Source organism: Microchirus variegatus (assembly GCF_963457635.1).
Source record: "Microchirus variegatus genome assembly, chromosome: 10".
Classification (NCBI taxonomy): domain Eukaryota; kingdom Metazoa; phylum Chordata; class Actinopteri; order Pleuronectiformes; family Soleidae; genus Microchirus; species Microchirus variegatus.
This window is the reverse complement of record NC_139811.1, coordinates 17,890,375-17,916,726: the sequence shown is the minus strand read 5'-3', so window position 1 is coordinate 17,916,726 and position 26,352 is coordinate 17,890,375. Positions and strand designations below refer to the sequence as shown.

Genomic DNA, 26,352 nt, shown 5'->3' with positions numbered 1-26,352 from the left:
TTCAAAAACCCACCCCAGTCACACTATCATAACCATCAATCTGCCATCCATCCCAGGCTTCCTTCTTTGAACCCTACTAGAATCTGTCAGAGAGATGACTTGAATAGATAACAAGATGTGAATAAACAGTGTGTTTACTTAAAATAATTGAAAAAAAACAGCAAATTTGAGATAGAGCCAAAGTGTACCTGAAATTCAGCATTATCTTTTAGAACAATGACAGAATACATTCTGGTTTCTTTGCATGTTGTGTTTAGATAAATATATCACATTAATATGGACAAAAGTTCATCCTCAAAACACACTTAAATATACTCAATATTACATATTGAAATTAAATCATTGTTTACAGAAAAGCAGTAAACCCTGTTGATCTCATCTATGCATACACATTTAGAATAATTAATAATGTGAATGATTGAGTTGATGCGTTTGGGTTAATGGTAACTTTAGCGGTAGGTTTTTATTATCCCACCTCAATCAAGTAAATGTTGCTGTAGAATTCAAACAACTACTAGTCAATTTTGTTGGTTTCAAATTTTACTCACTTTCAAAAGATTGTCCATGATTTGTGATGTAAATGGACAAATAAGACGTTCAAACAATGTTTGTCATATAATATTTATCAGTTTAAATTAAATTCAACATGTGGAATGTTCTGCGGCACCTTCTCCTGCCCGACTCAAATTTGAAAAGCACTGATTTACTTAAGTTATTTTCAGCTAGTCAGTGAGTTTATGGACAGGGGCCAAATAGGGGTGCATTTTGTTATCTTCACAAGGTAGAAACAACAAACAGCAATGGACATTTTTGAATTATCCTGGACCAAAGCATACATGCAGCTAAATGGATGCAGTTAAATTAGTTCTACACAATCAATATTCAATCAATAGAGTTCTCCAAGAGGCCAATAAAAAAGGTATCTCGGAGGCAGGAAAACTGAAGCAAAACACACTATAGCTCAACTGTTTTAATCTAAAAATGAATAAATTCTGCTGCAAACATGTTTGCTCATCGACGGCTACAACTCAAGCTCAATTTATTTACTTTACTTGCACCTCATAATCGGTCCCATAAGAGAAATCCCTGCTTTTCCCAGTTTTCAGGCTACAAAGAAGATAATCTACTTCCTGTTTACACCAGCATTTCCGTGTGTGCCTGAATGATATGTGATGTTTGTTTCATACATTAATATAGATGCAAATTACTTATCTGGACACCAATAATATTTACCCAAAACCTATGTTTTTTTTTTTTTTTTTTAAATGAAAGTGTAATAGTATGTATGTAGCCTACGTTACAGAATGCAGAATACAAAAGAGAACGAGTTAAAAAGAAACTCACCTGTCTTCTCTTTGATCTCACAGAGAACACTGAAGAGGGCTGGCTTCATTCTGTGACAGTTCAGGGCATGCTTCCTGTAAGAGAGAAGAAGGAATAAGAGAGGGAGAGAGCAAGGAGAATTACGATAAATGGCCCTGAATCTCAAGTCATACCGTGTCCTTCACTACCTGTTAATGATAATACAGAATTCCAGGAGTGTAATGCAACACAGCAGAACAGAGCTATTTAGTCTTAAGGTATTTCCAATGGCCAAATGCCTTTCTTGGTGTATAAACATCCCTGATAGTTCTGTCTCGACCAACAAGAGTAATCTTGTCATTTGGATGCTTTGCACTGTGGGAGAGGTAATGATGCCAAACCTCAAGGTCATCATTACTAAGCACCAGATTCCGGAGTTAATACACAGAGATCTAATTTCTGCCCTTTCGGAAAGACTTGTTCCACTGAAGTAGATATGGAAGATTAGTATTAAGTTGCAATTTTAATGTATTTATAGTTGTTGTCTTTATTGCCAAACAGACTAATAGCAAATAAATGAGAAAAGGCCAAACTTCAAAACTTGAACTGCAGTTCAGGGTAATCGAATCAGAACACCTTCGCAGAAAGTTGCTTGTTAATACTCATTCATGCCTCCACACACCCTGACAGCTTATTGAAACTTGTAAGAGTGAGGTACGTTGAAGCAAATCTCTTTAAGTATATAATGTCTTTCCACAAATAGAATTATTGTGCTGACAACTCAAACCATTTATGACAAGGATGACATTAGAAGCTGGACACGCATGTCCGTTTTTATCCATAATTTTAAACATGTGTACTGTACATGTGTAAGTAAGCATGGAATGTACAACCCCTGTATCTCATAATGTATCATTGTTACTGTTATAATAGCCCATTATTGTTGAAAAGGACATTGTTTAATTCAAGAGTAAGTGTGTAGTTATAGTTTGCAGTGCAGATGTAAAACTGCTTCAGCTCCTAAAAACGCTTCCAAGATCTTGTACACCTCCTGTAATTTCAGTTAATAGGCCAACAAAAACAAATTAGTGTTTGTATGTGTTCTATTGATACGAGCTGACTGCTAATAACATAACAACAGACATACATACACCATAAACATCTTTCAGTGAACAATATTTTCCTATTAAGATACAATGCAGATAAAGTTTAGATGACAAAGAAAAAGAAAACCAGCAAGATGCCTTTTTGATTTTCGATGAGCATGAATTGGAAAGGATGAAATGAGTAGCCTGAAGTTGACCCTGAAATAGGGCATTTCTCTTCCAAGCAAACATCACAAAAACAACAACCACAAATGAATATGATTTGGCTACACCTGACCTCAACAACAATTCCAGTTGTGAATGTCTGTTGCAGTATTTATAAGGGACCAAGGTGAACTAGCAAATTGTGCACCCACTGTATATGCTACAAACAACTGCCATTCTGTCAGTTTATTGAGGCAGTGCGATGGGTTACGAGTCTAGCATTAACTAAGTAATTTTGTCCACCAATTCTGTCACTGCTGGATTTGAGTTGGGGGAGGGCTGCCATCAGCATGGAGGGTATGAGCAGGAGGGGGAGAAGGAGGTGCTCATGCGGTCCTGTACTGACCTGTGCTGGAAGTTGATAGGCAGGCCACCCCCTGCCATGCCCCCCCCTGCTCTCCCTCCCTCTGTGGGGTCGTCTGATCCACCCCAATGCGCCGGCGAATCCTCTGGCCAGCATCTGAACATATGGCGACAGGGTGAGAGGATGAGGGCAAACGGTGTGCAGGAAGTGTACTCGGCAACACCAAGTTCTTGCATTGCCCAGACCACTCCCCATCCCAACACACTGCCACCCTGCATGACAAGGCCGTCATGCTCACATGTGAGCCACCTCACACATGATCATAGATCACAAATAAGTGTAGGATTTAAGTGTGGGTGTGAAACCTGATCAGATTCAGGTGTGATTGTTATAAAAAGACTGTACATTTTAGAGTGATACATCTGCTTTACATTAGAAAACCAATTTAGAACAACAGGCTGTATGCTGTCAAGAATCTGCTTATGTTTTGACATTTCACTTAAAGTAACTTGAGAAGCAAATAAGGAAAAACCAAAAAAGTTGCACATTTGGTGCAAGCCAATATGTCTGCTTATGATAAACACATGCCGTTCAGAAAACTAATATAGTATGATTAAAATGCTTTCATTGATTATATCCACACTACACACATGGAAGCAACTAGGAATTGTTCACACCACACAATGTGTGTGAAGTCCACCGATCGACAATACTGCATTGTTTACGGTATTAATCTTGCACATATGTATGGCAAGGGGACATTCTCAAAGATAGTTCAGATCAATACAAGCATACAGCAAAGGACATCTCTTGCACTTTCTAACCAGCCACACCTTTAAATAGTTTTTTTCAGAATAGTCAGAAGAATATTAATAGAGTAATCTGACTCCTGCATAACTTCCACCAAAAAATTTGCCCCCATAAGTCCAAATAATTGCAATGTAATGTAACCACAGTGCAATTATTATGTAAATGATAAGCACAAATAATAAGACAAAAGAAAAAAAGACTACAAAAAGAAAATAAATAATGGACTACATGAAATATTCTGAAGCAAAAATATTTGCATTTGTCCATGGAGTAAGGCCTGATTAAGTCCTCAAACTTGTGGTGAAGAAAATGTATTATTCCAGTGTTCATAGGCTTCTGGTATAGCATCATCCCTCCCCCTCACCACCATCTCATTAATAGAAACTCGATTTGCGGACAGCTGCACTCGCGTACACATTATAGGAGAATTGATTGCACCCAGCACACAATGAAAAGGATGAACACCAGGGAGGGAGGGAGTGAAAGAGGAGTGAATTAATTAAGAGAACCAGGTGGTCAAATGTTGGGTGGAAAATCACTAGCTAATGACACATCACACTGTGGCCACAGTCTTGCAGTGGACGGTTGTCTATTGTTGAAATACTGACGCTTCATCTGAAACTGACCTTATGCTCTTTGAGCCACATGGCAAATGAGTGCGAGTCATTCGCTGACATAAACCCTACAGTAATGATTGGTTAAAAAAAAAAAAAAAAACACACCCCAACTCTAACAAACATAAAGTGACAACTGGTATGAATGACCGATTGCTGTCATCACAGACAACACTAAGCTAAACCGTTGAAAAACTGACGAATCCCAGCCCTTACCTAGATGCATCCACTTATTTGCATATCAATGACTAATGTTATAGACACTCATTGGTGAAGAGAGGGATCTCAGATACATGCTGTCATAATTACGCAAACCTAATTTGTCATAGTCTGATTAGTAACATGGTGAATATTTTATAACTCAAATAGCTTTGACTCCAACAACTGGGATCAACATGCCCCATCTTAAAAAGCCTTAGGTGATTTGTTGATAGACTTGATCGTTGATAACTGCTATGAAAAGGAAATTGACTTTTACACTGCCCTATGATCCACAACTTTTCCTCAAACTGCTTTGATTTCCATAATATCCAGTCTTAATGCAGTGGATAATGAAACTATTCCGTCCAACGACAAACTGTGCAATTCACACGGCTCCCATCTCCATAGAGTATAAACTTTTAATGCGACAGTTAATTGATAAAGCAATTAGGATGAATGCTATAGCCGTTCTCAAGCCAAATTAACATGATCGTGAACACAGTTTTCTACCGGAGCGCGGTTTGAAATTAACAAAGAGCCTTTTCTCGGGGTACAACAAGCATTGAAATGTGTGTGTGTTTTAAGTTGCTCTGGAAATAAGGCAAGAGTTATCGTTAGTGCACGGAATAACAATGTAACGTGCAGATGTAATATGTTGCGATTACGTTATCACCTTACATAGAGGTTTTAATATCAACGCTGGAGTGCTGTGACAAAAGTAACACACATACAGCGCACTTTAGCTTGGCTATCACGAGTGGAAAATGGCTCTTCGCCTGTCTTACCTGGCCTGTGCTTCGTCCAGGCTTTCGTCGGTGATGGCCATTATTTGCTGTAGGATATCCCCGATGTCTTGTTGGGGCTGACCGAGGGACTGTTGTTTCCTGACCGAGTCTGGGTCACCGACATCGGCTTGTGATAGTCCACCGAGCCCGGTGAGACCCGTCATCATCCTGGTCTGATCATCCATACTTTCAAAGAAAACTCGCCGTTTTCCCTCAGTCGAAGAATACGCACAAATAGCTAGCTTGTTAGCTAGCCAGCAAAGTATTTTCTACGACAACTCATACACCACTGCTTACCTCAACCGACACTAACGATTAGCAAACACTTAATGGTTGTTGTCATAAACGAAATCGCACCGATACCCTTTACATTCGCGAGTGTTTTCCCCCCTCAAGTCAATAAATGCGGCCAGGCTAACGCTAGCTTACCACCGAGTGAAAAGCAGCTAGGTTAGTAGCTGTAGCCCAGCAGAAAAGCAGCAGGGACACACATGCACGGACTGTGTGAGCTTGCCAACAGCGCCTCGCACATTTTCGGGGAAAATGTCAAAATGGAAAAAAATATATATGTATAACAACAGATGACCACTGTCGTCTCGATATTAAAGCTCGCTATTAAAATTTTAAAAGAAGAAGATATAAAGGCGTGAATACAGCGGCGAAGCGTTCTGACCGTCTAGCTCCCAATCAGAAATCTCCTACCCAAACAGACTACGGTTTGCCATTGTTGTTGATGTCGCGCGACTATGTGGGATGTTCGGGGCTGCGCGAACGCGGTGTGTCGCGTTGACCATTGAACTCATCACCAGCACACACAGAGCGCGAGCCTGCGGGTTGGCTGATCCGTGCCACAAAAGGCACAATTACCAAGCTCGACACACAATCTCCATATTTGCTGGTGTTTGGTGTTTTTACACACTGCTTTGCAGACAATGTAACTGCCTCACGTCTCCAGGTGACAAGAATCTCCTCAATCTTTCCTAATGGAAAACCCCTTACGTCACCACCATTGCTTGTCCTATTATAATTAGATAAACCTGCCTTTTCTTTGATAATGCAATTCTTGAGATAAAACATGTTTTAGATATTTCATTTAAAAAAAAAAAAACACTGCATTCATTTGAAATTGATACTCTATTGACAAAGGTGTCAGCTAATCAACCATGTAAAAAAACAACAACAAAAAAAAACATTTATTACACCACTTAGGGAAATTGGCATTCATTCCCTTCATAACTGGATGTATGTCAACTCCTTATTCAATTTAATGAGTATGCAAAGCATTCACGTATGTATTGATGTAGTTCTTCAACAGCGTAAAATGTATTACACAAATGTTTTGTTCTGATTTTACTGCATTTTGAAAAATCAAAATTATTGTCCGATTATTTGTGTTCCCGGAAACTTGAAAGCTGCAATTTCATTTTTAATCCAAAATTCACAGTTTCTTATGATCTGTTTCATGTATATAACATTTTAATTAAAACATACAAGTGAGACGCAAAATGCAGATTGGAGAGACAGATGTGTTGTTCAATAATTATTCATGTAAATTATGCCATTTTGGGGGTAATTTGTCATCATAAAAATAACACCAGCCAAACACATTGACAAAAAAAAGGAGATATGCTTTGACACAAATCTGTCAAGATCAGTTTAGGCCATAGAAGATCCCACACTGGTTGACCTCTAGTGTTATATATATATTTTTTTTACACAGCATTGTTAACCCTGTAACTGTCTCACATCAGGTGACAAATGTTATCCTAAAGGAATTAGATAAAGCTACATACCAGGGTTATTTATCTCAAGAAAATATAGAAGTCCCATCATGTATGCGCACCTAGAAGAGGCTCGATTGAGCTTAAAACAAAACAACCATTTGAAAACAATATCAAATGCAATTCAAGCCAGATCTCTTCTGGTTAAGTATTACATGAACACATTGATGCCCATCTCTGTGGGCACAGTGTGGTAATACCAAGAGGAATGTGTAAATTCAAAGCAGAACAGACCGACCTAAGAACATCATTCTGTCTCACGACCCTGATGAATGAAACATCCCATCAGTTTTCAGTATGAAAATGTTGACAGCACAGATTGAAAACAAGTGTCCTTGTTTTTTGCAAACTGGGCAATTCTGCTGTAGTTTATCACTCAGATCAGAGAGACAGCTTTCCAAGACGAATGGCTGGCTGAATGGATGTGGAGGAGAGCTGCAGCCAGTCGAGCTATACCAAGAAGAGATGATGGGTGTGCATGAGGGAGTAGGACCAAACTGGCAATGGTTTATGCTGACTCTCCACACATCCATCTAGTGCAATCTGTGGCTAATCAATCTAAAGTTAGCGACATCAAGAATAGAGAACACAGTAAATGTAAACAGTAATTGTTCATTGAATGTGCATAATCGACCAAGTCACAATTCAGGGATTTTGGTTGCTGTTCCAAGCCGTGGTTTTTACCTCCCTAAGTTCCTCCACAACTATCACTCCTGTCTTACTAATAATATATATATATATATATATATGTTAAAAAAAGTACTCACTTATGTAATTTAAGTAGAGAACCTTCAACAAATGTACCTTTATCTAAAGATGCCTTGCATTCAAATTAAACACTTTGGGGGCACTGAGGCTGCTTTAAACAACACTCAATCATACAGATTTAAGTGAGCAGCTATAGGGATTACAACCCCCCCCCCAACCTTAAGTCAATGTCTATCATTGTCAAGATAGACCTTCCTTAAAAGAGTGTCAGTGGCTTTGTGAACTTCTTACTTTTATTGTTTGTGATTCATTTAAGGATCATTTCTGTGAAACCTCTATTCATTTGGATGCTAAAGCTGCCCTCCTCTCACCCCACAAGCATCAAGCCTCATTTTCATCTAAATAAGAATCGATCTCTCCTGCTGTGCACCATCCTCCTTTACTCACAACTCTCATGGTCACAACCCCGCCTGTCTTTTCCTCACTTCTCCATCCTCTCTAAAGTCACTACCTTATATACCATATAATTACAAGGGGGAGACAAAAAACACCATTACTCCATGTTGGAGATCATAAATGCAGAGCACAGGGACCTATTCATTTATTTATTTACTCTGTTGGCAATAGAAAATAGGCTTTCCTTCCTTCTGTGATCATCAAAGAAAGAAAAAAAATATGTCTGAGCATTAATGAGCGAATAGGTCCAAGAGATAACAGTGATGGTGAACAAAGCTTTGACTGACTGGTACAATGTCAAAGCTTCGTTCTGCATCACTGACCGAGCCAAGCAAGAGATGGGGGTGAGTCACTGTGGGGGAGGGGCCTCCTCTGGAATGGTCAGGGGACACAGATGAAGTGAAATAGATGCAGCACCAAAAAGAGAGTATAAGTAACTGTGGATCTGCATTTAAAACCAGAGGACTGCAGGGAACTACAGAGCAGAATTTAAACTCTGCCAACTAGTAGCATGATTTTTTTTTTTTTTATAGTTGATGTTTTTCTGTTGTACAAGTCAATTCCAATTGAAAAATAGTTTTAGCTCAATCTTTATGAACACGACACCAAGAGATCAACACTTAACATACCTGTGATAGCAATAATCGAACTGCTTAAATGTCACCTCAAACACATGACCTAATTTGTAAAAAAACAACATAATTAGTCTTGTTTTTTAATAAATCCAAATAATTAAATACAACGTATCACATTAAATAGGTCGGATCAAAGAGAAGAAGCACACATTTATTCCAGTCTTTATTTTATGATTTAAAAATACCAATATTTTTATTTTGCAGGATGTTGGCCTGCAAAAAATATTTGGCTACTGCCCAAGTCCTAATCATTTATCAGGTACAAATGTGCTTATGTCAGGTAAGTTAAAAAACAACAACAAAGTCATAAACCAAACCTGTCATAGACTTATAAAAGTAACCACTGCCACCTGCTGGTCAAGCCTATGGACTACTTGCAGTAATTCTATTGCTGACTATTATTGTTGCAATAGATGATTTATATACAGAGGAAATGTGAGTTTACTTTTTACACATGCATTTTTATGAAATATAAAAAAGAAAAAAAATGATAAAACTGGGCATAAAATTAAGTTAATCTTCCACATAACAGCAAAACTACATATGCATTATCATATACTTGTATAATGTGCAATTCATAGTCCGCTGAACTGACAGCTTGTGACGGCCTCCTGCCACAGTAATTATATGATTGCAGAGGGCAAAGGTGCTGCCATTAGGCTCCTGATGGGGTCAGATGAGAGATCCTGGAATCCTGCCTCCACCGCTGGTAGAAAACAACCAAATTTTATGTTGAATTTATGAAAGTACAAATAAAATTTCACAGAAAAGACGAATAAAATCATTACCCAATCGGCTACTAGTCTCCTTCACCAATATATGTGACTGCTCCTTGATAGACAGAAGTTCTCTCACCATCTTACACCGAGTGTCCATCTAAAGATTTAAAAGAAAATGGAAATTTACATCACAAAGCACATCGCCATAATTCCAATACAAATGTTAATGGTATTTTCTAAAGCAACATGAAAGGTTACACTTCCATAGCTAGTAATATTTATTGCTAAACCTCAACTTAGCATGTAAATACACAATGTCAAAGTTTCACATTTAAACTACTGGATTTAAAGGATTCTTGTGGGAAGAAATTTCTACTTATACACAACACATACATAGTACTTTCAGGGCTTTTGGAGCACTGTACACATTGCAGCAGTGAAGATACAGCAAATACAGAGTATACACATTGCATATTGTAGTTGTATTATCTCACATTTAATTTGTAATATGAACCTATGTAGCCTTATTTCATGCCAGCTTTAGTAGTTTACAAGGTGGTATACAACATACTATTCAAAACCTCACAGACGATAGCCATATTATTCCTAGTATTGATAGATGTGTGTGTGTTTTTTTTGAGCAAAATAAAATTTCAAACGTACAATCATTGCTATTGTTTGAAGCTTGGGCTGTTGTCTACAGAGGAGAACGTGGTAATCAGGTTTGCTCTGGATGACAAGAGACTGTGAAGACTGGGACACACATGTAGCATCTAAAGAAACACCGCTCTCCTGGCCTTGATCCATTTTCCTGAAACAAATTAAGAAAAAAAATATATACTGACACCGAACAGCAAAGCCAATACAGACACACTGAAAACATCATTGCCACAAATTTCCCTCTCTTTACAACATATGTCCACCTTTTTAATTCCGCTGCCTTATCGCGGTGTTTGTTCAACAGTGCCTCCCAAGATTCACTTTCAGCCTTAAGCCTAAAACACAACACAGGTCAGCATAAAAAAAACAGAACTTTGTGTGATAGGTGAAAGCACATGTGGATATTTATTTTATATGAACATATTGTAGTAATTATATTAAGAACAACATGCCTGTTGATGGTTTTCTGGACTTTTTCCATGGCTCTTTGCACTGTGGGATCACAAGCACTAACAGAAAATAACAGGCTTAAATGCAGTGTAAAATGTCAGTAGACAAAACCAATTCAGATTATTTTTAATATACTTGATGCAAATTGGTGAAAAAAAAAATCTAGAATACCTGGCTACAGTAGTGAATGGATGGGCCTGAGCTTCACTGTGCATGCTTTTGGTCAAATAACCCCACTCTTTCTTGATGTGCTCAACTGTACCATAGAAGACAGGACACACAAAAGAAAATCTTAAACATGAGATTCCTTATAATGTTGTTGGAACATGTGAGGTAGCAAATAAACTGTGCAAGCGCTAACCTTGTCTTTGAAAACACTCCAGTGAGGTGTTGGGCACAGACTGGAGCGAATTTTGAGTTCTTTCAACTGCCAGCTGGAGACAAAGCAGCTGCGATTAGACTTTCTGAAAAAACTTAACCATACAAATATGATCCATGTCTCTAAATGTCCGAATTACATTTTCACTACATACAACACTTAAATAACATTGCAAGAAAAAAAAACAAAGCAGAAGAAGAGCAACAGACACACTTTGGTGACCCTATCGGTTCCTGTTTGGTCATTGTTGTAAAGACACAGCATCAGGTGAATGCTATCAAGTAAATGCTATTTTATGCAGTGTTTTCCTTTTTATCGTAAATTGATTTGCTGTCACAGAACCTCTGTCCCTGTGGACAAGAGAATAATGTAGAGAAAGCAAGACTAAAAGCAACCTTCAACATTTTGACAATTTGGTAAGCAAAGCACAGGTATTAGTGATTATATTAGTAGCTCTGTTCACTTCAAATAAATGACATGTCCTGTGACATGTCAAAATATTTGCCATGAAAAAAACAAAAATTAATATAAACATGGATGGTGTTGCCATTACAATGTACAATTAGTATCATAACGCCAAATTTAAGCCACAAAGTTCCAGCTTTAACACCAACCATGTTCCCTTTTATATTTTTGCATAATGCTGCACTTAAACTGAGTTTCGATCATTCTAGACATACTTCCACTTCTAATTAGGGATATATAGTAGGTCATTTTTATTTATAAAGCACATGTAAAAGCAGTTTTCAATGACCTAAGTGCTGTATAGAAGAAATAACACGTTAAAACAATAAATATGTATAATAAGTAACAGCATTATTGGCATCGCCCAACATTGGCTTTAATATGTATTATCAGTTACAGAGAATCACACCAAGATCACCCACTATGACTAATGACCAAAACAGTAGGCTAAATAGGTTGCTATCTCTCTGATTTTTATAAAGAAGAGAACTGTGCCTCTTCATCCGTTGCAAAATTATGTAAATTTACGAGAGACTGAATGACCTCTGTGGTTGGTCACAGGGAAAATCAGTAATCACCTAAGCACCCCTGATATATCGGCACATCAGATATGAGCAACAAGTCCAATATCGTGCATCCCCACTACTAATGTTAAAGATCTAAGCTTTAGGGTTTATATCTCTGTTCATTTTGTTTTTATTTATGCTTACATTCACTATCATATTGGATGCATGTATGCATTTGGTAAATGCAGTTCAACATAAAGAAACCTATGATTACTAATTAATACATTTTTGATTTTTCGTGAACTTTGTGATGACTATTTTCAATTATTCTTTCTCCACACTCACCATCATAGAAGCCTCCATCAATTTCTCGAGCCTCTCTTGCTGTGACAAGGATGTACTTATGCCCCTGCATAAAACTACAGTAAACACATACACTCATATTAATATTGCAAGAACATTAACACCCAACAACAATTCTGAGCGACTGCAAAGGGCAGCAGAGACAGGCATCTCACCCTGATAAGGGTTGGGCAGTGCAGGTAAAGAGCGTCGGGTTAAGGTGGCTCTCCTCCAGGATTTCCTCCGTGCACTCGGGCTGTCAGGTGCACTGGAAAGCTCCTCTGCGTTTTCTATCTGTATTTGTTGTTTCTCTGCGTCTGGGTGTGCTTCCTCTGCATCGGCTGTGTCTTTGCTGGGCGATAGTGGCTCCATACGAGGAGATTTGTGTGGAGGTGCTATGCTGAGGCTGGTGTTGGGGCTTGTGGAGCATCTTTTCGATGTCTGTGTCACCGAGTTCACCTATAGTCAGAAACAGAATAACAAACCAAGTGCCAATAAACATCTGTGGCAGGATTAGCTTGTGGATAACAAATTAACATATTTTTTAGACCACCTGTCATATAAACGAAAAAACATACATATTTTAAAAATATTTCAAAAACGTGTTTAAAACTAAATGTTTTATTATTTATTTTGCAAATAACAAACTGAATTCACCTTATTGTACCCAAATTTGAGCCCGGCTCACTGGGCTTGTTCAGGAATGCAAATAAATAACTATAATTTGAGATTTAATCAAGAAATAATATGTGCTTTACTATGTTTTCTGCCTTTTTTGTAAAACAGTACATTTGAAAATGCATGGATAACAATAATAATTATATCTTATCATTAAAAGTATCATTTCGGTTTAGAGCTTCGACATACTGGTGTATTAGCCATTACAAAACATATTTTGATCAATATAATGTTGTTAATTTAGTGCAGCTGTGACATAAACCTTACATTAGGCGGTGGTCTAATACATTTGTTAAGCACCGTATGTGACTGATATCATTCGGTAGCAAGCTAGTTTAGATTAAATGACAAAATTCTTACTTCATTGGGATTTCCAGCAACGACGATAGACCCGAAACTGGAAGAAATGTGAAAGTACAAACGCACGTCATATGAACAGAATATAATACACAGAGAAAAGGCGTTCAGCCGACTCGTTTATGTTATTAGGTGTGCACCACAACAACAATTTGCTCAAGCCATAACTCAAACGGACAAACCAATTGAACAAAAAACGTTTTACTTATCTCGATACACGGCACATTTCAGAATAAAATGAGATACAAACCCGTCTTGTCCAGCTTCCGAATGTTTTTCCGCCATTTTTCCTTTCAAATAGTTTACTTCACAGCGCGCGCCCAACAAGCCAAACCCCTCAGTTGAGCTAAGAATCATGGGAATTGTAGTGTGATCATGATCATAACAGGACACTTGCAGAGGATATTCATCGAGCTGTTGATGGTAAAACTCTTCACAATGAAAAGAGGTCATGTATAAAACTCCACAAATCATTTTTTTAATTACACAGTATAGGAAGTTAATATGTTGTTTATGTGTGAAATAAACTAAAAACTAAACTAATGTTAAAGACCAGAATATCATGCCTTTGAGTATTTTTTGGTTATGATTTTTAACTCATTCTCAAGGAGATCAAATGGTCTCAGGTGGCAATAAAATACAAATCAAGAGTCTTGACTGACTTGTTTTAAGTTCAACACCAACCCCTATTAAGTTTTTACACTGGTTTAGGTTTTTGATATCGAGCACACGTGTGTAGGAAATTTAACTCTATAAAGTTCATGATACAGTGCTCTCCTTTTGTGTATTTTCCCAACAATGTTACATTAAAACACTCGTAGTGCATTTACTTCGTGGATTTGGTCATTTACTTATGTCAATACAGCATAAAAACTATAAGAAAAGCATTATGCAGTTAAAAAGTCTAATAGAAATGAAAAAGTCGAGGTAGTTACCACTGAGAGATATCATAGTATTCTGACAAATAACCTGAACAATTAGGTCATTATGAATTAAGTTTGACATCCTCTTAACTTCATATCAATATCACAAATAAATAGAATTATTCACATTTTGTATTACAGTGCCCTACATCTGCTCCATAGTGCTTCTTATTGTACTGAAACACAAGGGAGTGCATTTTTATCTGGAATGGCCATTAGTTCAAGCTGATCTTGTTTATCAAACAAAGGCCTGTGTAAGTTTATGCAAGTGATTTAAAAAAAGCTGTTTATAATTGATTTCTTGAGTTTAGAATGTTTATTGGGTAAAACCTGTTTCTAAGTAAATAAAGAGTTAACTGATGCAGAGTAACCTACATTTTGTCTTGGCCCATGCAACGTGTCCCATGTCATATAAAGGTTTCAATAGAGGGATGTTGTTCTTATCGCTCATCAGAAACACATCATTCCTTACCTTTTTTTTGGGTCCAAAACAGTTCAGGACCTGCTGGATTGGAAATGTGCATCCTTTCCTTGTGCCAATTCCTAGTGTCAATTTTTACTTGAAAAAACACTTGACAGACATCATCATTTGTATCTGTAAGTATTTATAAGTCTGTTAGAGATGTTTTTCACTTTTTACAAAATAAAGGGTCAAAAAAGAAAAATCAAAAACACTTCTGCAATTCTCTCAGAGAATGCCCATTAGTGTGCCTGTGTTTCACTCTGGCTGGCACACAGTCTCACACTCCACGCAATACTGCTGTCTTCATGGCCTTTTGTAGCAGCGGGGAAAGGACAGATGAAGAGAAAGAGAGAAATATAGAACAACTGAGGAGTTCTGAAGAAAACGGAATCTAAACACAGGAACTCGGATGGTAACAGAATGGTGGAGTGGAATAAAGGAAGGGATACACAGAGAGCACAGAACCGCTTGCCATGACCGTCTCAAGTGTTATGTTTGTGTCACAACAGCTTTAATTGTCCTCTTCATCCAAAGTATTCTCTCCCTTTACAGTTTGGTTGGTAAGGGCAGCAGTGGCTGTTGGCACTGAATTCAAGAAGGCAGCCTGAGAGCTCCTTTGCCCAACAGGAACTGCAGGACACGGTCCACCAGAAGAGCCGCAACAAAGTCTACAACCAGGACCTGGGCAATGATCATTTTGAACTGCAAGGAAGTACAAGGAGGGTGGTTACTTCAATGGCCATTTCATTTTTTTTACTCCATTTGACTGATTATTATCAAGTGTATATGACAAAACAGTACAGTTGAAATAACACATGCTTACCTCCGTTGGAATATCAACAAGGGCAAACTGTTCATTGAATTCTGGTGAGGAACCAGACAGAAGACCCACAATTGCTAAACCCGACAGAGCTATACTCCATAGTAGTGGTCGATTCTCAGTGAGAGACTCCATGAAAGGGTGACCCTGCCAGACACAACAACAACATATGTTGTAAATCTATTACAGTAAAATTAATGAAGGGATAACTAATTGCATAATTGGATTATGAATGAGCACCTTGTAGTTAATGGCAAAGGTAGCCATTTGCATGGCCATGGACATTATATACACAGTGCTGTTAATTAGACTGGGTTCAAATTCTTTGTACAGATCTGCAAACTGCGCCTCTCTGCAAGAGAAACAGCACAAGAGAATTGTTATTAAAATGTAGTCAAGTGTTGATTTTATAATGTAGCCATTTCCTCTCTCATTCTCTCACTCGACTGTGATTTACCTGGGTGGACTTCTGCTTTGAGCCTCTCTGTAAAGATACACCAGACTACAAAAGTGAACCGCAAACTGCAGTAGCACAGTTAGCACCGTATAAAGATTGAAGATGTTTGGCAACGGCCGCTCCCGTGACAATGTTTTTAGTGGCTGTGTACACAAGAGGAAAAAAGACTCTCAAGTTAGTTTCCATCACAGGTCATTTTGGAAGAAAACTGTGAAAATCATCTTTCAAAGAGAACATTCAAAGTAGACAATAATTCTCACCTTTGATCTAGAAATGAAGAGGAAGCATCCAGCTAACAGTAGGCCTTGCAGGGTTGCCTGGAAATCACTAAACTTGACCCCCTCAAGGTACAGTACAGACTGGCTGTAGGCCAGTACGAGAGCATTGAGAGCCAGAATTTTAAACATCTGGAGTGTTGTCACGAGAGTGCAGCGGCCTTGCTTTATTACATGGCAGACTGGGGAAAAAAGTGACAGGTTTCAGAAGTGGAGAGTGACTTGTTTGAACCTTTGCCAATTACCGTGTATTAACATCTCAAAGCTAAGAAACATGTGTTACTCACTGCATTGTATGGATGACAGCTTGGAAGTGAAAGGCGCTGCGATTGAGGCATCACCCAGCTTCACTACTTGGACCTGATCCTCTTCCATTTCCCGTAAGACTTGACTGATTCTCTCCTATAACAAGACAAAGCATGACATTTACACCAGTGCACTACAACTCTTGTGATCAAAGAAAGAAACACATTTTTTCCTGAGCTAGAAAAGGGCTAGGATGCTTTCAGTGTAAGCTATGACATGATGGAGGAAAACAACGGTCGTTACTGGTAATCATTCCCTGAAAAATCAGGGAGTAAACGGATGATGTATACCTTTTGTGCTGCAAGCTGCTCTTCTCTCTGTGCCATCACCCTCTGCCTGGCTGCCCTGGAGCTCAGTTTTCCTCCTGAGGTGACAGGTGGTATAGGTCTGGATTCTATGGGAGGCACATCCTTCTCTCTCCACCGTCTCCTTTTTTCGGGCATGCGCTCTGGAGCGTTGGCCAAAAGAGCAACACCTGAGAGAAAACAAAATAAACATTACTGCTAAATGTTGGGAGTCATAAAACAAAAAGGCTGCGAGTCTCTGTGGTTGATAAAACTTACCGACATGGGCGTGTTTGAGAGCTCCAACATCATTTGTACCATCACCACACATCAGTGTCACATAACCAAGCCCCTTTAGACTGGTGATCACAAACTCCTATGACACAACAGACAACCATCACACCCTTTAAGTAATTTACAATGATACATAGACCAACTTCAATTATTTGTATTCAGGTGGACATTTTTCTAGCTTTCCCCAACTCTCTCTCAACAGCAGTGGAATACTATTGGTGGTTCATATAGTTAAAATACATGCCTTATTTGCATTATAGACTACTACTAAGTCTACCATCTACCATCAGCAAAAACAAATCTAAAATCAGCTATTGATGTTTGCGATGGACCAAAGAAAATGTTGTCGTTAACTCGATTAGACCTGTGTTTCATAAACTTCAACATAAAGGACTGTCACACAGTATGGTACATGTTAAGCCTGTTCAAGGTCACTGCATGAAATTCAACCATCACACACTAAATGTGACCCAGATAAGCAACATCTGTGTCAAGTTTTTCATTTGCAGCTCTGTTATAGAGAGTGGCCCGTTCCCTATAGTGGAGCATTTCTACTAGATTTGAACAATACAGAGCTGCTGCTGTAGGACTTACTTTCTGTTTTGGACTGACACGGGCAAAAACTACTATGTGAGGCAAGAGAGTGTGGAATAGCCGTGGGTCACAGCTCAGTCTAGCCAGCCCCTCTCCTGTTACACACAAGTCATACTGATGCACGAATGAAGAAATGGAGGGAGGGGGCACTGGTACATGCACGCTGCCATCGATGGATTCCCATTGCCACTCGCCTGTAAAACAAAATAATAATTTTCAGCATTTTGTCAGTGTCCTTGGTCAGAAAAAACAATGTTTTCTTTCAGGTACAATGTTGACTTTGGTTTGTTTGCTGGCAACTTGTCTTACTGTGATCGGGGTTTGGTTGTAATATCAGCGTGTGCTCTTTTTGAATGAAGTGAAGCTCTCTTGCTACATGGCACGCTGTTAGAGGGTTGTCACCTGTGATCATCACCACCTTAAAGCAAAAGAAGCAATTTCTTAAAACCTTTCTATTTGCATAGACTTCCAGACTTGTGTGTTGTTAGCTTGTTTACATGATGAGACGCCTCCTGGATCTCTTTGATGACTGCCTTGCTATCACTCTTGAGGGGGCAGGACACAACCATGAACCCAGCAAAATGGAGGTTGCACTCGAGTGCATCACGATTTATCTCACGAACCTATTAGACATAAAATATCCAGCTCAGTTAAAATGTATTTGTTACTCACAGACATCACAAAACATTACATTTTCAAGTAAAATTCAATTACAACCTGCTGATGACTGAGATGTCCTATCTCTTTATATCCCAAGGCCAGCACTCTGGCCCCTTCCCGAGACATTTCCCTGTGGACCTTGTCATAACCCGCTGGACATACTGCAAACTACAAACACAACCAAATTAGAACACCAGAAGATCCTATTGATCAGGCAAAAAACCCAGCACATTATGTAGATGGTGTACGTACCATTCCTCTTAGTGTCTCTGGAGCTCCTTTGACAGCAGAGATGTAGCAGAGGTCAATGGAGCCCATTTTCTCATAAGATGCCAGAACTGACATCCTCTTTAGAGCGCTGGCAAAGTGGAAACGCTGGTGGATCTTAAGGCCCTGGGTTTTGATGCCTCGGGGGAAAACCTTTTCATCTGGTCAAAGAAGCAAAAGTTAAGGAGACAGAAAATGGAAAGATTACTTTGCATTAGATAAAGATAAATATTTTGAAATGACCTGGTTACTTTAAAACAAAAAAGAATCAAGAAAAGAAATAGTTGTGGTTTTGTATTCCAAACTAAACTACTACTAATGTAAATTACAGATTTGATATGATTATATGGAGCCTAATGAAAAGATGAGCATCCAAACATGTTGTCTCACACACTTATGTCAAGGTCATATCCCTGTACCTTTAGTGAGGGTCCAGTCAGCGGCGGTCAGCATGGCTTTCTCCAGTGGATCTCCGACCAGCTGCCCATCATCCAGAGTAACCAGCGAGTGACAAGTGGCCACTACCCGATGCGTCTCAACAGGGATCTCAGACACAGGCATCACCTCCTTTCCTTCCCTGTTAATAACACAAGCACATTTTATAGTAAGTGTTAAAATGAATTTAAACAAAAGAACAACAGGCTTTGTGTTTTGCCTTCACTAATTATATTGTTTAGAATAAAACGCTGAGAATGATGAGCAGAGTTTACCTTAGGCCTGCAACTCCACGTACGACCAGACTGTCACTGGTCAGTGTTCCTGTTTTGTCAAAACAGCAGACCTCCACCTTCCCTGCAAATGGTATCCTGAAGGGCTCTGTACAGAATACATCTAGGCAGGAGGAGAGAAAAAGAAGACATGAATGAATCCCTGATCTTACAAGCTCTGCATATCAAGGTGCCACACACACACAAAGAGGACAGGAGTATAAACAAGCTTACATAGTTTGGCCAGAGCGATAAGAGATGTGTTAACTGCCAGCGAAAGCTCTATGGGGAGTTCTGGTGGAACCACTGATGTGAGGATTAGTGTGCACTCCAGAAACAGCTTGTAGCGATTCCTGCTGGCATCCTTGGTTCCTAAGGGGTGACAAAAAAATTATAATATTTAGATATGACTTACACACTTACATTTGACAAATTAGCTATCACTTTGAAAGTGATCATCCCTGTGTTCAATAAGAATGACATAAGTTGATTCTGTGCACCTCACCTTCTACCCACACATAAGCTGCTGCAGCAATGGCAAAAACCAGAAGGAAGAGGATGAAGATGAACGTCTCCAGGTTGTTTGCTGTCACTCTCTTCACACCGAAGAGGATGGTTCGCAATAGTTTACCCTGGAGGAAAGTTTACAAATACCATCAGCACAGCTGACTTAATATTGTCAAAACGGAACATAAAATGCATGGCAATAAAATTTACTTTTGTAGACATACAAAGCAACTTTCTCACCTGAGAAGTGTAGAATCCTGTTCTTAAGACATAGGCTACACAGCCATTGTCTACAGCTGCACATAAAGGAAAGGATTTATGAGCTTACATCTTGTTTTAATGAAAAAGACAGACTATTTGTATTAACAAGGGGATTGGTAGCAAACAGCACTTACGTTTGAGTCCAGCACTAGCCTTTAAAGGAGGGCTGTGTTGGACCACTTTAGTCCCACCAGAAATTATGTGGAGTCGAGAGTCTGTCTGTACGTCCAGCACTCGCTCTGGGTCCAAGTCCTCTATGGGTTCCTGTATAATCCACGTTATCAACTATTAGTAAGATGCCCCACAATAATCCTATTCCATAACATCAGAAAAAATATTAGTTAGCCTCCAACCTTCATCTGGGGCACAGATTCTCCGGTCAGCATGGCCTCATCCACAATGCAGCGACCCCTGAGTAGCAGCACATCACAAGGTACCAAGTTGTCCAGGGGTGAACGTCCTGTGCAGGATAGAGCACAGATATAAAAGACACATCAACACAGTGAATCTAATTTTCTAAGTGAAAATAGAAACACTGCCAGAACACTTACCTATTGAGACAATGTCACCAGGAACAAGCTCATCACTTGAAATAGGTCTCCACTTCCGGTTGCGATATACCTGGCAGAAAATAGGAAAACATGGGGAAAAAAACAATGTAATACAGCAAAGAAGAGATTATAAATTGGAAACAAACGTGTTACCACCTTGTAATCTCTTTTCTACCTACCTGGATCATGTAGGGCTTGTTTCCCATGCGTCGAATTTCGGACATATTCCTCATTTGTTGTTGAACCAGGGAGGCCTCGAACGCCACCAGCATGAACAGTGTGAAAACACTGTAGTACCAGTACTCATCCAGACACCATAGCCCAACACAGAAAACCTGATGGATGTCACAGGACAAACAACTTTACATGTATGAAGTTGCCATTATCAGCTCCAGCACTTAAAAAAAAACATTCACACCTTCGCATACCTGGAAAACAAAAAAGGGAGCTGTGGCCCTTTCCCTAAAGAGCTCCAGGAAATCTGGTACTACCATCTCAGCATGGTTGGTGCCGAAGTTCTTTTCAGCAAGTCTGAGTTCAGCCTCTTCCTGGTAACCACGCCATGACTGGAAGTAGCCCATTGGGTGATCGACTGGAAATGCTATTGGAAGGAAGCGTTTCTTTTCTTGGTGGTCAAAGATGTAGCGAATCTTTTGAAACTCCAAAGATAGGGCCCCCTGCCCATTGTCATCCTGTTGGTCAAAAAACAAAACTTAAATACAGAATTCATTCAAGTACTGTATTTTCATACACCGGAAAACCTATTGATGCTTTCTATACTTTGGGCAAATCACATTGTTACACAATAATGAATCTAACCCAAACCACTTCCACTTAGGAGAAATGCATCAAAATAATATAGCTTTAGTCAAGTCTAAACCCCAGTGATAACAATAACATAGATGTTTTTGTTGATGCCCTATAATGAATCCTTCACAAATATGAACAACAAAGCAAATATTTAAAAAAATGGTACAATTTAAGCTTGCTAGGCAAAGAATGGGAGACATGTTCCCAAAACATCCAGAGCATCCAGAGAGTATGTTTGAAAACTGACCTGGTCCCTCTGTAGAGCTACAAGTTCAGCAGAGCCATTGTTGGGGGTGGGTATGACCTTCGCCAGTGTAGCCTTGTTTGGGTCTGCTTCCTGTATGTCAGGTGACAAATTCACACACTGTCACAAAAATGTCTCTGTTATTTTTAGCATAAACATGTGCCCCTGCAGCTTTGTCCCTTTCAAATGTGGAACGATTGACATACTGTATGCTTGATAACTTGTTGTCCAGTCATGTTCCCATTGACTTTTACATTTGCCCACAAGAATAGTAACAGGTTATATTAATACAAAGTCTGTTGTGCTGTTCCGAAGGGCTCTTAAAAACATGCACAACAGGACAGTCATGACCCCTTACTATTAATGTTGTGAAACTTCTATGAAATACTATGGTATTTCTATGGTCAGTGAAAATTAAAACTCGAAAACGAGGACATATCGCCCATCTGTTATAAAAGAGGCTGGTGTGACTGGTACAAAATGATTCAAACAGCAAATAAAGAATCTTGCACACTGTCTTACGTGCATTGATAACATTTCTTATGTTTCACAAGTAAATTATGCTTGATTAATAAACGTTTCTTAATTAATGGATTGTGTGCGGGATAATTATTAATAATTAAGAGTGAAGTCACTGGATATTTAATTGAATAATACCCTTGACTTAATACCATATGGAATAGGGAATAATACGTGTCCTATCATCATTATTATCCGTGTTCTTCTTGATGTTTACCTTGGAACAAGTGAGCCAGCAATGCGCGTGCACGGACCAATAACCAGAAAGAGCTGTGAGGACGTGCGCGATCCCGATAACGGCTAGCGCCAGGAGGCCTGCCTCCGGATACTCTGAAGCACCATACACTCCTAACCACACGTACAACCAGCTCGGGTAGAAAACGGCCAGGAACGGGAGGATGGTGCCGTGTAGCAGCCGGGGCCTTCGTCTGTATAATGTCACCGAGCTCACCAGCTCGTCGCCGGTGCCGCTGTCATGCTGACTGTGGTTCACAGAGGGGGCCATTTGCAGCTCACCGGGTCCCCGTATCCCATCTGCAGCTATACTTCCATCTTTCCTGGCGTCGTTCATCGTACTTTATCGACTCCACTGCCCCCCGCTATCATCCACCGCCACCCTGTCGTGCTGTAAACGGTAGAAATATAATTATACACGGTGCTCGATCCAGCCTTCAAAGCCCGTTTCCCTGGATTGCTCGTACTAGGACCAGGGCTTCCGCATACGTAAACGCGTAAAGACACGTAAGAGTCGTGTCTCTGAAATCAACCTTAATTACCTTCCACACATTGGAATTGTTTTATTTGGTTCAAAATTCGTATGACTTCAATTTATTTTAGAGTTTACTTAGACAAAACGTCAAAAACGGTGTCAAAGTAAAATACTTTTATCACGAAATGAGGTGCTTACCGCTTTAATAATGTCGTCGTCATCACAAAGGGCGTAGTCATACCTTGAGATTGACACAAACCTGGACCAATAGTATGAAAGAATGTGTCTTTTGTGTGTGTTTACATCCAATCAGACGGCTATGGGTGTAAACCGGGTGTACCGGCTACACAGTCATGGTTCCACATGCTGAAGTAGTAACCTTGATTGTTTAGCCTCTTCGTTTGTGACCACAACTGCAACATGTAAGATTTTAAGAATGTTTAATGTATGTATTTATTGTCTCACCGTATAAATAGATACCGACGATTACTTAGTCAATTAGGCTGCATCTCCCTCATATACGTTTCGTTAATGGTTATATATCTCTTGGAATTAGTCATTCATTACTCTCATATGTCACCATTCAGGCAGGCTGCTATGGACATCACGGCAAAGCACTGCCATAAGGAAATGGAGGAATATGGGTCATGTGTGGCTTCCAACCCATCAACATGGCAGCAAACGTGTCATGAGCTGAAGATGAGAGTTGCACAGTGCACATCATCACAGTAAGGGGAACACAGTACCACTCATGTGGCTCTGATGTCTTTACATCCATTCATATCAAAGTGAAAGGGCTTCTAACTCCCATATTTTGTTTTTGACAGTCCGGTGATCCAGAAGATCAGAGAAGACTGCTCCAAGGAGTTTGTGGAGTTTGAGCGTTGCCTGAGAGAAAACCAAGACAAACCTGCCTCCTGTTCACCACACGTGGCTCGCTTCCTTGGCTGTGCAGAGACCGTGGACCTCAGTGGAGTGGGTACGTCCTTGCTGGAAATCACCATGCACATCTCACATGTTCAGTTCACATTACAGTTCTGAATGCATTAGTAAAAGAGATCCCTATTTTCCAGCAGATTATTTCTCCCTCCCTGTCAGCAAATGGGACAAATACTGAATCATGTTTTGGTGTAGTATGTAGATAATTGACAATAAATTATTATTTTTCTCTACAACATCTAGCTCAGCCATCGTAGCATCGAGACACCAGCATTCCATTACCATCAGATTGCACCTGCGCCTGCAGCATCACAGATGGACTGGATCCACTTGTCTAGGGTGTATTCAGTGTGTGCATTTGTCTTCAGCAATAACAAGACACTGTGAGTTGGACATATTATGTGCTCTTTTACCTCTCCTGTAAATGTGAAAATAACATTTATACTTTCCTGTAAGTGAGGATATCTGGTTTGTTCTGATTTTATTGAGCTAGTTAATTAAAATAGACATCACACTTGCATTACTCATCTGGCGTGGTCGTCTGTTGTTTTTTATGTCTGTCCTTCCCAACCTCATCCTCTCCAGGCCTGGATCAGAGTCAAATATTAAGCTGGAATGTTGTCACTCCCACACAAACTCTCAATGAGTGAAACATAGGGAGTCTGTGAAGAATGAAGGAGGAGGAGGATGTCCACCTTTTAATCAACAATACTAGTGAGAGAGACAGAGGGAGGATGTTGAGTCAAGAGCCCTGTGACCACTGAGCAGAACAGAACAGGCCTTTTCTGGTTCAATTATTAAAGCGCTGAAGGGGCTCATGGAGGGGGGGAGAAACATTCATTCTTTTCAAGTGTAATAAATACCTCCTGGTTCAGATGAGCAAGTGATCAGCACGTCTTCATTTATCATACTAAGGACAAATAAGGCAAGTGCACTTCAAAGATGAAACCGCAGATTGTATTGAAGATACGGCAATATTACATTCAAAGCACATCACCTGGCAGTCACCGAACAAAAAAAATGTAAAACAGGATCTCGCCTAGTACCACACAAATAAGTTACATTCACAAAAATATCACTTTAAAAATACCATTACTCCGTGACCAGAGTCGAACATAATTTCATGAAGGAGTGCCACAGACTGTAGCCAATCACGGGGAACTTAAATGAAATGGGTACGACCCTAATCCTATTTTATTTTGCATTTGGTGAGTTGCATCCACGACTCTTTCTGTTCAGCCTGTTTGGAGGCGTTTCCCTTAGACCTACTTTGTGACACACAGATATCATGCTACAGTTTAAATATTTGCTGATTATCACAGAAACAAAAAAAATGTACAAAATATCTACCTAACAACAATTTGCAATGTTTGGAAAAGAAATTGTTACAGAAAGTGACTACAACAATTAACTGTAACACAGTCATACTCACATTTACATTTGGAGTACATCATCATGTATCCTGTGTCCTAACTTTTAGGTATTATATATCTATTGGTTATTTGCTGTACTGCTTCTTGGTGATAAAATTGAAGGGAAAGCTAAAGCAATAATTACTTGTACAACCCTGTGTCCGCATAAGGCTCTTCAAATGACCCTGTAGTGTTTCCTAAAAGCTAATAAAAATGCTTCTTTTTTTTTTTTTTTTGATTTTTGGTCCATATTATACCATGCATTAACAAAAACTAACTTGGTTTGAAATGATAATTTTACACTGAGAGTTTCCTCCATGTTACAATCTGCCTTCTCAAAATCATTGGGCGAATTAAGTTGTAATCCCATCCAGCACAGTATCCTGAGTTTTTGCTCAGGTTACATAAACATACACACTAACCTGAGAGCAAAATTGTACGCCAATCCATATACAATATTGTATATGCTGCAGTCTTTCTCGTACAATAATTAATCACTAGTCCTGTCAAGAAAAAAAAGAATACAACATACTAATTTAAATTAGACCCTTAGCTGCTCATAAGACCTGCAAAGACTAAATACATTGAAGTTGATTGATGATTTCACTTTCAACAACCAATTTTTTTTTATCTGTAATTCATGATATACACATTAATATGTTTAATAAGAGTTGTCAGTTATGTTGGAAGTGCCACAGAATGTGTTTCAATGAACGTCACAAAAGTACAACAAGAGGAATTGAGGTCCTTAACATTTTTGGACATTTACAGTGTCTGTTTTTCCAGCATGTGATTGTTATCTAGAAACAATGACAGGAACGTAATGCAAATCAGTTGTAAATTGATATCATGACAATGCCTTGGCCTGTGAAAAAAGCTCAGAGGTGT

General features: G+C 39.2%; 3 protein-coding genes across 4 annotated transcripts in view; 1 reads left to right on the top strand and 2 right to left on the bottom strand.

Moving 5' to 3' along the window:
• The window catches only part of pbx4 (pre-B-cell leukemia transcription factor 4), a 28,603-nt gene extending 22,627 nt beyond the window's left edge, over positions 1–5,976 (bottom strand). For both annotated transcript variants that reach the window (XM_083896925.1, XM_083896924.1), the window contains exons 1-2: positions 5,327–5,976; positions 1,345–1,418 (exon numbers count right to left, since the gene is read on the bottom strand). In XM_083896925.1, coding sequence (XP_083753051.1) covers positions 1,345–1,418; positions 5,327–5,511 — 259 coding nt within the window. In that variant the 5' untranslated portion in view covers positions 5,512–5,976. The remainder of the gene's footprint in view (positions 1–1,344; positions 1,419–5,326) is intronic.
• Positions 5,977–15,023: 9,047 nt separating this feature from the next.
• On the bottom strand, positions 15,024–23,067 carry atp13a1 (ATPase 13A1). Its single transcript, XM_083896013.1, has 25 exons — positions 22,622–23,067; positions 21,889–21,978; positions 21,260–21,523; positions 21,011–21,166; positions 20,832–20,901; positions 20,634–20,740; positions 20,415–20,544; positions 20,260–20,315; positions 20,018–20,144; positions 19,747–19,884; positions 19,516–19,636; positions 19,225–19,382; positions 18,791–18,966; positions 18,596–18,706; positions 18,376–18,501; positions 18,188–18,296; positions 17,879–18,072; positions 17,270–17,366; positions 16,997–17,181; positions 16,688–16,802; positions 16,386–16,582; positions 16,126–16,268; positions 15,909–16,020; positions 15,672–15,815; positions 15,024–15,550 (listed from the first exon to the last, which is right to left on the bottom strand). Exons 1-25 carry the CDS (start codon positions 22,973–22,975, stop codon positions 15,440–15,442), a joined length of 3,591 nt encoding a protein of 1,196 aa, XP_083752139.1. The 5' UTR covers positions 22,976–23,067; the 3' UTR covers positions 15,024–15,439.
• Positions 23,068–23,468: 401 nt separating this feature from the next.
• On the top strand, positions 23,469–24,456 carry chchd5 (coiled-coil-helix-coiled-coil-helix domain containing 5). Its single transcript, XM_083896418.1, has 4 exons — positions 23,469–23,535; positions 23,701–23,841; positions 23,941–24,092; positions 24,296–24,456. Coding segments are annotated over exons 1-4 (309 nt in total). The 5' UTR covers positions 23,469–23,533; the 3' UTR covers positions 24,310–24,456.
• The last annotated feature ends 1,896 nt before the right edge of the window (positions 24,457–26,352 follow it).

What these genes read in the sequence shown, in the direction of transcription:
- atp13a1 (XM_083896013.1), bottom strand. Translation starts at nt 22,975, where the DNA reads ATGAACGACGCCAGGAAAGATGGAAGTATAGCTGCAGATGGGATACGG. An exon ending in ACAAGCCCTACATGATCCAG is followed by an intron (nt 20,902 to 21,010) that starts GTAGGTAGAAAA and finishes ATTTTCTGCCAG; the next exon opens with GTATATCGCAACCGGAAGTG. An exon ending in GGCTAGTGCTGGACTCAAAC is followed by an intron (nt 20,316 to 20,414) that starts GTAAGTGCTGTT and finishes CTTTATGTGCAG; the next exon opens with CTGTAGACAATGGCTGTGTA.
- chchd5 (XM_083896418.1), top strand. An exon ending in GCACAGTGCACATCATCACA is followed by an intron (nt 23,842 to 23,940) that starts GTAAGGGGAACA and finishes TGTTTTTGACAG; the next exon opens with TCCGGTGATCCAGAAGATCA.